General features: G+C 43.1%; 1 protein-coding gene across 1 annotated transcript in view; it reads right to left on the bottom strand.

The window, feature by feature from the left end:
* Positions 1–3,282: 3,282 nt before the first annotated feature.
* The window catches only part of kif15 (kinesin family member 15), a 54,460-nt gene continuing 47,981 nt past the window's right edge, over positions 3,283–9,761 (bottom strand). The window contains exons 28-35 of the mRNA XM_060925132.1: positions 7,322–7,405; positions 7,043–7,207; positions 6,773–6,876; positions 6,461–6,524; positions 6,341–6,378; positions 6,109–6,232; positions 4,551–4,682; positions 3,283–3,972 (exon numbers count right to left, since the gene is read on the bottom strand). Of these exons, the coding sequence (XP_060781115.1) occupies positions 3,937–3,972; positions 4,551–4,682; positions 6,109–6,232; positions 6,341–6,378; positions 6,461–6,524; positions 6,773–6,876; positions 7,043–7,207; positions 7,322–7,405 (747 nt within the window). The 3' untranslated portion in view covers positions 3,283–3,936. The remainder of the gene's footprint in view (positions 3,973–4,550; positions 4,683–6,108; positions 6,233–6,340; positions 6,379–6,460; positions 6,525–6,772; positions 6,877–7,042; positions 7,208–7,321; positions 7,406–9,761) is intronic.

Genomic DNA, 9,761 nt, shown 5'->3' with positions numbered 1-9,761 from the left:
ACATATGCAGCACAGCCTCCTGGGCGTCCAGCTGCACCTTCACCAGGTTTTACCATCTTAATGTCATCCCACATAATCCTGTGGTGACGGCCGTCATTCCAGGCCCGTCGCAGCAGCACTGAGTACGGGTAGGCACTCATGACGTGGTTGGTATTAGTCATCCATGTGCTGAAAGCACCACCTCTGGCGGTCAGGAGAAACGAAATAGAACGAGGGTTATGTATACAACCCTGATTCCAAAAAAGTTGGGACAAAGTACAAATTGTAAATAAAAACGAAATGCAATGATGTGGAAGTTTCAAAATTCCATATTTTATTCAGAATAGAACATAGATGACATATCAAATGTTTAAACTGAGAAAATGTATCATTTAAAGAGAAAAATTAGGTGATTTTAAATTTCATGACAACAACACATCTCAAAAAAGTTGGGACAAGACCATGTTTCCCACTGTGAGACATCCCCTTTTCTCTTTACAACAGTCTGTAAACGTCTGGGGACTGAGGAGACAAGTTGCTCAAGTTTAGGGATAGGAATGTTAACCCATTCTTGTCTAATGTAGGATTCTAGTTGCTCAACTGTCTTAGGTCTTTTTTGTCGTATCTTCCGTTTTATGATGCGCCAAATGTTTTCTATGGGTGAAAGATCTGGACTGCAGGCTGGCCAGTTCAGTACCCGGACCCTTCTTCTATGCAGCCATGATGCTGTAATTGATGCAGTATGTGGTTTGGCATTGTCATGTTGGAAAATGCAAGGTCTTCCCTGAAAGAGACGTCGTCTGGATGGGAGCATATGTTGCTCTAGAACTTGGATATACCTTTCAGCATTGATGGTGTCTTTCCAGATGTGTAAGCTGCCCATGCCACACGCACTAATGCAACCCCATACCATCAGAGATGCAGGCTTCTGAACTGAGCGCTGATAACAACTCGGGTCGTCCTTCTCCTCTTTAGTCCAAATGACACGGCGTCCCTGATTTCCATAAAGAACTTCAAATTTTGATTCGTCTGACCACAGAACAGTTTTCCACTTTGCCACAGTCCATTTTAAATGAGCCTTGGCCCAGAGAAGACGTCTGCGCTTCTGGATCGTGTTTAGATATGGCTTCTTCTTTGAACTATAGAGTTTTAGCTGGCAGCGGCGGATGGCACGGTGAATTGTGTTCACAGATAATGTTCTCTGGAAATATTCCTGAGCCCATTTTGTGATTTCCAATACAGAAGCATGCCTGTATGTGATGCAGTGCCGTCTAAGGGCCCGAAGATCACGGGCACCCAGTATGGTTTTCTGGCCTTGACCCTTACGCACAGAGATTCTTCCAGATTCTCTGAATCTTTTGATGATATTATGCACTGTAGATGATGATATGTTCAAACTCTTTGCAATTTTACACTGTCGAACTCCTTTCTGATATTGCTCCACTATTTGTCGGTGCAGAATTAGGGGGATTGGTGATCCTCTTCCCATCTTTACTTCTGAGAGCCGCTGCCACTCCAAGATGCTCTTTTTATACCCAGTCATGTTAATGACCTATTGCCAATTGGCCTAATGAGTTGCAATTTGGTCCTCCAGCTGTTCCTTTTTTGTACCTTTAACTTTTCCAGCCTCTTATTGCCCCTGTCCCAACTTTTTTGAGATGTGTTGCTGTCATGAAATTTCAAAATGTCTCACTTTCGACATTTGATATGTTGTCTATGTTCTATTGAGAATACAATATCAGTTTTTGAGATTTGTAAATTATTGCATCCCGTTTTTATTTACAATTTGTACTTTGTCCCAACTTTTTTGGAATTGGGGTTGTATAACCGCGGTTCTATGAGTTTCGGATGACCGTCAGAGCTTGGCAGTCACTCGGAGTGTACACGAGAAGATTTGCCAAGAGGTCACTTCCTGGGTTCACTGGTCTTTTGTGCCGGGGTCACGGGGTGACGTCACCCAGGTCACACGTGACTTTGTTGTTACTATTACTCGACCTGCACGTTCGTGTGATGGATATCCATGTGCTGAAAGCACCGCCTTTGGCGGTCATCCGAAACTCATAGAACCGCGGTTATATACATAACCCTCGTTTTACATCCTCCACAACACTCCCCTCTCTCTTCTTTCTTTGACCTCCTATTTGTTTCTCTCTTCTGCTGCTTTTCTTTTCCAATCTAATTTTGCTTTTGTTCTCATTCCTTCTTTATGTATTCACACCCTCATTTTTTTCTCCTTTTTCCTTTGTTACCTCTGTTCACTTTCCTCCATATGCTCTCCCCACCTCATAATGCCTTGTGTGTAGGTGGGGCTGGAGAAGATGGCCACAGAACACACTCGGCTGATCTACATGACCACAGGAGTGCTGCTGCAGAAACTGGTGGCCAAGAGCCTCACTGAGTTCACACACATCTTTATAGACGAGGTAACACACCTCCAGGCACACACACGTGTGCACACACACACGCACAGTAGTCTTAATGGCATGTCTGATGTGTGCATTTCAGGTGCATGAGTACATACATGCATGTTTATTTATAAAGTAATGATTCAACCAGTGAATACATTTGCCAGTTTAATCACTTTCAACATTCAGGATATGATTTTTTAATTATTTTTAATTAGGATTTTAAACAAACACCTATTTATTCTTAGTTTTCGTATTTGCCTGAGTAATGACTTCTACATGACTGTACATTACACATTTATTTGGTCCACTATTTATCACATATCCATATCAATGAATGATTCTATCCATGATCAATAAATATCTTCGGACAGTGACAGAAAAATATATTTCTCTGTCACTGTCCTAAGAAAAACATCCATCAGTATCCTTTAATAATAGAGTAATTATCAATAAATCAGGGCAGCACGGTGGTGTAGTGGTTAGCACTGTTGCCTCACAGCAAGAAGGTCCTGGGTTCGAGCCCCGGGGCCGGCGAGGGCCTTTCTGTGTGGAGTTTGCATGTTCTCCCCGTGTCCGCGTGGGTTTCCTCCAGGTGCTCTGGTTTCCCCCACAGTCCAAAGACATGCAGGTTAGGTTAACTGGTGACTCTAAATTGAGCGTAGGTGTGAATGTGAGTGTGAATGGTTGTCTGTGTCTATGTGTCAGCCCTGTGATGACCTGGCGACTTGTCCAGGGTGAACCCCGCCTTTCGCCCGTAGTCAGCTGGGATAGGATCCAGCTTGCCTGCGACCCTGTAGAACAGGATAAAGCGGCTACAGATAATGAGATGAGATCAATAAATCAAAAATCAACCATGACCACTATTTAAAAATATATCTTTATTGAAAGTTTTACTGGTCCAACATGCAAATAAGCTGTGGTATTAATTGTATCTGACTTATTCCCAGTATTTAAGTTACAAACTACAGAATTCAGGAAATGCCCTTCTTTAAATTCAAGATTATAAAAAGAGTACATGTTATTTCTACAAGCGTTCATATGGACAGACAGAGACCACAGATAAAACATAAGACAATTAAGACAAGGAAAGTGAGAAAAAGAAAGAATGAATTTTTATTTAAAAAAATTAGAAGTGTTCAAGATCACATCACAAAGACAATTTCACATTTCACTTTTAAATTCATCAGGAAAATCAAAGGAACTGAAGATATCGTGACTTTTTGAAATGAGCCGTTACATTTTTGAGTCAAATAGAATAAATGGTGATGAAGCTGCCTCAAAGATCATTTCTGTTCCTCTACAAGTCAAAAAAATAATTTCCTAAATGTGTGAAAAAAAAAAAACATTATATACATTTTACCATCTAATTACAGTGAACCTGATGGAGAGTCGACGTGTTCACGCTACAGCACATTTCACTGGTTAATACTAAACTCGTCCACTTAGGTGTGGTTTTCTGTCCTGGGATATTCCTAGCACCGTGTGTGAAAGCTCCTGAGATGTCCAGTATGGTTTGTGTATGTTGATGTTGCATCCACAGCACTGTTGTTCAGGATGTACTCTTGTGTCGGAGTTTCTCGTTCTCCTGAAACACAAGAGACAACACAAACTCATGGTGCTTCCAGATTCACACAGTTTATTCCAACAGAACAGAACCCTGGTGGGGTGTTCTCGTCCTCACGACGGTTCTTTATGCAGGCGAGAACACAGCACTCACTCTCACACCCTCACTCATGAGTCAACTCAACTCAAAATACATATTGATTCATTGAGTCGACTCAGTCAAAATCATTTTCTACTGGGAATTGCATCAAAATGAATCATTCATCTCAAGTCTCGTCCACTTGGAAGTGTGTGACCCTCACTAGAAAGTGATTTGACTCTGAATCGACTCAAAATCAATCAAACCGATTCAGACTTGAGAAATGGACTAAAATAAGAGCAACAGGAAAAGAGGAAAGTCAGTCTTGGTGCTGAAAGCGAACCGGATCAGAACCTGACCTCTTCTTTCTGCACTCAACTGATGAAACACAACAAGAATAAAACAGCTGATGATTAAATAAATGCATTTATCTAGTCATCATTCTTCACCTCTTTCTCCAGAATAACGTGGATGAACAGAATGATGAATAGGCGCAAAAAAAAAAAAGGATGAACTCTGACCTCCTGCAATTTGGTGATCTCCTTCTTCAGCCTGACCATGTATTCAATCTTTTGCTTGTGGTTCTGGTGGCCCAGCAGTTTGCCGTTCTCCTGGGCCAGGTGATCCACCTGCTTCCTTAACACGTCCACTTCCTGTCACGACAAAACAACGAGAAAAGTTTAACACGTGGCTAACACGAGTGCGTTACAGAAACACACGCTCAGGCTGTGATCTCATCATTTCAAAATAACATGACTTTTTCATAAACTCAGCGTTTCCCCTGGAGGAACGCTACAGTTCAGGAACAATAGTGGGTGGAGCTTGAGGGGATGAAAAGCTAGAGGTCGTTTCCATGGTTACATGTAGCAAGTAGAGGTCATGTCCAGATGTCTTTCTGTCGGTGCTCTCGCGGAAGGCGGTCGCATTTCTCTGCCTCTCCCTTCCCTTATCTTTCCTGCTTCTGCTGTCTCATCTGTCTAGTGTCTATACTTTTGAGAGACTCTCTCCGCACTGCTCTTCAAACTAAAAAACCATGGAATTGATAAACTGGTCTCTTCACACAATTGACACAATCTTCTCGACGAGAAACCCGGGTTCGGGGGAACCCGCCTGTCCTGCCGGAACGTTCGCAGCTGGCTACACGATAGACGCGTGGGAGAGGTGGCGGGTCGTGTGCCTGGCGGTTCTTTCTGTGGAGGACGTTGAAGACATCTACCTATTCAGAACCATGATTACAGGACTTTTGCTGATTGGATTAGGCATTGCCCTGGTTTATCGAGGAAATTGGAAAATGGTGACAGCTGTTCAAAGCCCCATAAAGCTGCCCAACATGATTGAAGCAGTGGGCAGAGCTGTCGGCACTCAGACTGTGGCTATTCAGAACTTGAACCGCAATATGGATATCATCATGGAGAAGCTTTCGGGTTTGCAGAGGAAAATGGATTCGAGTGACCAGTGTGGACAATCAGAGTAGTCGTGTAAAGGAATGCGTCTGCTCAACCCAAGAACAAACAAGCCCATTCTTATCTGCTTTCCCTCAGACAGCACTGACCTTGGCCAAGGCCATTGCTGGGGCAACAATTCTCCCCCGGAAGGTCACTGCTGTTAGACTCTCTCGTATTCCTCCCCCCTCTTTCCATGGTCGCTGCTTTTACCCCCAGTATGACAAGTTGGTAAGCACCGTCTGGCTGCAGGACCGGGCTGCTTGTTTGCGCTGGGTTACCCATACCTCCGCCCCCTCCCCCTCGAGTTCTGAGTCATGTGTAAAGTGTACTGTGTTATTTTTGTGCTTATGTGCTGAGGTGTTTTTTTTTTTTTTTTAAACGTCCCCACACTGTATTCCCCCCCAGAGCATAGTGTGGGGGTTGCTTTTTTCTCCTCCCCTCATGTTACTACTGTATTTTTCATCCCTGTCTTCCTGTCCTGTCCACTCCCCGTGTTAATTGTATGTATGTGTATATGTATGGACGGGTTGACGGCTAATTTTGCTGGTACTTGTGACTAGTGACAATAAAGGGTCATTCATCATCATCATTCATACTATCTTAGCGTCAGCGAGTGGAGGTGATCAGAGGTCACCTGCAAGAGCTCGTTGTATTTCTCCTGAAATTCTCGCAGCTCCAGACAGCGGTTCCTGAGTTCAGTGGTCAGCTCCTGGATGCACGTCTGAGACTTGACCAGACTGACGTCCTGATTCTGTAGACTGACACACACACACACACACACACACACACACACACACACACAATCAGAACTCAGATTAATCAGTCATAAACTGGTCTGACTGCGCGCGCGTGCCTTTCCTTCTTACCTCTTCTGAGCTTCAGCCAGCTGCATCATCAGTGTATTCTGAATGACAGGGAAAAAAAACAACAACAGGCATTTAGATCTCTCTCTCACTCCTGCAGTTTGAGGATGTTAAGATCATCACCTTTGCATTCCTCTCCTCACGCAGGTCTCGCAGCACAGACTGGTGGATTACATCCTTCAGATTCCTACAACACACACACACACACACTTTTAGAAAAAGCTTGGGTTTATAAACTAGCCAGTGTGAGTTTTCTATAATTTATCCAGAAAATTTTCCAAGTTATTTCTTTCCTTCAAAATTATTTCTATTCATTTTCTCCATTATGTGATCTCTTCCAGTCAGAGCATGAAGACTAGCACGCTAACATGGATTGGTTTTGAGAAAATTAACTTGCATTAATTAAACTTTGTCATTATAAAGACCGTGTCTCACTCTGTGGTGCTGCTGTTGTGAGACTGTTGGCTCTGTGTGTTGTAGAACTGCTCCAGTAGAGTCTGGATATCCAAACGCATATTCTCCTTTTCATTGAGCTGAGCCTGGAACACACACACACACACAGTACAGTCTCCACTCTTTATTATAATTACTAAATATGAATAATTTATATATAAATTTGGGACACATTTTGTTTCTGACTATAAACTCCCATCCACCCTTTCTCACGTCTCACTATGGTGTGTGTGTGTGTGTGTGTGTGTGTACTCTGAGTCTCTGGATCTCATCGTTCTTGGCCGTGCGCTCGGCGTTGAGTTCAGCCAGCAGCACCTCCATTGTCATCATGGACGCACGTCGGCTCTCCAGCTCCTTCTCCTGATTCTCCAACAGCTGAGACAGCTGTGTGTTGAAGCTGGACGGTGTGTGAGGCGTCTACACACACACAGACACAGAGCATATTTACACACACCTGTTCTAAAAATCAAAATTAAAATCTTTCAAGCCAATTAAATTAAATCAATCAAATGAATAAAGTGATAACTGTACCTGCGAGTTCATTTTCGGCGTAGCAGAGGCATAAACACCGTTTACACTCCTCATATTGAGCTGCTCCTCCTGCTGCTGCTTCAGCTACACACACACACACACACACACACACACACACACACACAGTGACCTCGATGCCTACTGAGGCCCAGTTTCAGTTTAAAGGTCATAAACAATAACCGGAAATGAAACGTAGAATATCAACTTTATTTTCTAGAAGAACGACGCAAAAAGTGAATTCAATCTTCCTGGTGTCTAATTTGCACCCTAAAATTGAATAAAATGGTTAAAATAGACTGGTTTGCGCAATTTCCGAAGGTTTGTTTACATCTCACTTACGCGCACTTTCACCGCCAGGGGACCGCCGTCGTGACGTCATTTAAGCCAAACAGACCGGGAGCAGCTCTGTGTTTACCTGTGAACCGAGCACACGTGTACGGACTTTGGTCGTGAGAGGTTGTGTAAAATGTCTGAAAGCGAGAGCGATTTTGAAGAAGGAACTCTCCAAATTGAATATCGAGAGGTGAAACCGTATATGTATGACCCTATGGCTGTTGCGAAGCAATCAGTGAATGTGGCTCACTGGTTTGACCGTGCGGCCTCGGAATCGGACAGCGACTCGGCCGACTCTGATCGCGGCGACGCCGGACCTCAACAAGACTCGTGCCCAAACGATTTATCCTGGTAGTTATGATAAATTCCTACTTTCGCTGTAATACTAAATAAGAGCCCTTCTGAAAGGGAACGATTACTGGACAGTGCGCCGGTAGGCCACATTAGCCTGCCATCCGCGATATTTCCCGGGGTCAATATATCGGGCCTGACATCTCATCTTGTCTATCAAATGATTTTTTTCAACTACCAAGCATTTAAATGAAAAGTGGAAAACAAATACCCAATACTGGAAAAACTCTGCAATCAAAAACTGCACTTAAATGAGGTTTATCTTTCAGTTACAACAAAGGATGAAGTGAAGTCAAAGTGCTGAATGATCAAGTATCAAACTACTCGTCATGAACATCCTGTGTTCACATGTTTCTGGTCCAGCATATAGCCAATAATCTGTGGTCGCAGTTTGTATGAAACCCACCAAACAGGGCTGGAAATGTATATACTTTTCTATTCTTGCTGCAATTTCCTGTTCTAGGGATTTGTATGTAGGAGGTATTTTTAGTGTGAATATGCGGTCTCTCTTATACCATTGAGGGATGAGTTTCCGTTGTTCGTGACGCTTGTCGGAAGGAAATTCTCTTCCACATATACATGGAATGTTTCAAAAGGTATCCTGATTTTCACAGGTGTAGCTGTGGAAATTGTCAGGTGATGCCTACTGCAGCAGTGCGCAGATGCTGTCATTTTTATCCATCAGTAGAAGTTAGAATCCCTGAGGGTCATAAGTGCGTAGTAGAGGCCCAAGGATTCTAATCAAACTGCCTGGATATTGATGTTTTGGAGGTGACCTTCCTGGAGTACAGCAAGGATGAAGGTCCAGTTGGCGACAATGAGCCAAGACATGAGAGAGTATTGCAATCAGTGGGTTGTTGCAGATGTCATTAAGTGACAGAATCCGTGTCACTTGATCCTATTTTCAAAAACATTCAGGTACAGGTCAACGATATTTAAAAAAATAAAACATGAGATTTATTTTGATTCAATGAGATTTTATTACAATCCCTTTTTTGTTGTTGCATGAATGCCATCAGTCACTAGAAAGGGTCTATTCTACTCTGAGTAAAAACCAACTTTTACAGGTTTTTTATGCCCTGCAAAAAACATCATTTGGCAACCCCTATTAACAATATAAACTACAGGTGACCTAGCAATACGTTATCCATCAATTTAACATGACATCAGCAGCTACTATAAAAGGGTAAGCCTGTTTTGACAAGCACCTGTTGACAGCTGGTACGAATTCACCTCAGGAAATACACATCATTCAAGCACTTCAAGCCCGTATTTACCCAGCTGCCAACCCTCCCGCTTCACGTGCACAACCCACTCTCTCCGCCTCTTCTCCTCTCTCGGAAAAAGGTAAAAGCTTCTTCCTGAACCGGTCCCGTTGTTACAGTTCACTGCACAACAATAAGGCATGGGGGTTTTTCTTTGGAAATTCCTGAATGCACGTCTGCACTCAAGCCGAACGGCAATGTGAGTAAATGGAAGTGGACTCAACTCAAGCGGTCTGTTTGTCATGAATGACGTCACGCGCCGAGTGGTCTCGAAAATTGCCGAACAGAAAATCGCCGCGATCCGTGCTAACTTATTTTAATTATTACTTAACAATACTTCTTGGGACCAGAAGAAAATTACAGAGGGTTTTTAACATATAAAGTTTCAAATGTGCATAAATTGAAAACCTTTGCCTATGAGCTTTAAAATGCAGTACAGAGAAACAGGAAGGACATGGGTACGTTAAGAGAACTCTCTTCTCTTGGGGGTT

The sequence above is a fragment of the Neoarius graeffei genome, chromosome 7, assembly GCF_027579695.1.
Source record: "Neoarius graeffei isolate fNeoGra1 chromosome 7, fNeoGra1.pri, whole genome shotgun sequence".
NCBI classification, from domain to species: Eukaryota; Metazoa; Chordata; class Actinopteri; order Siluriformes; family Ariidae; genus Neoarius; species Neoarius graeffei.
Note: the sequence above shows the minus strand (reverse complement) of the source record. Positions and strands in the feature narration are given on the sequence as shown.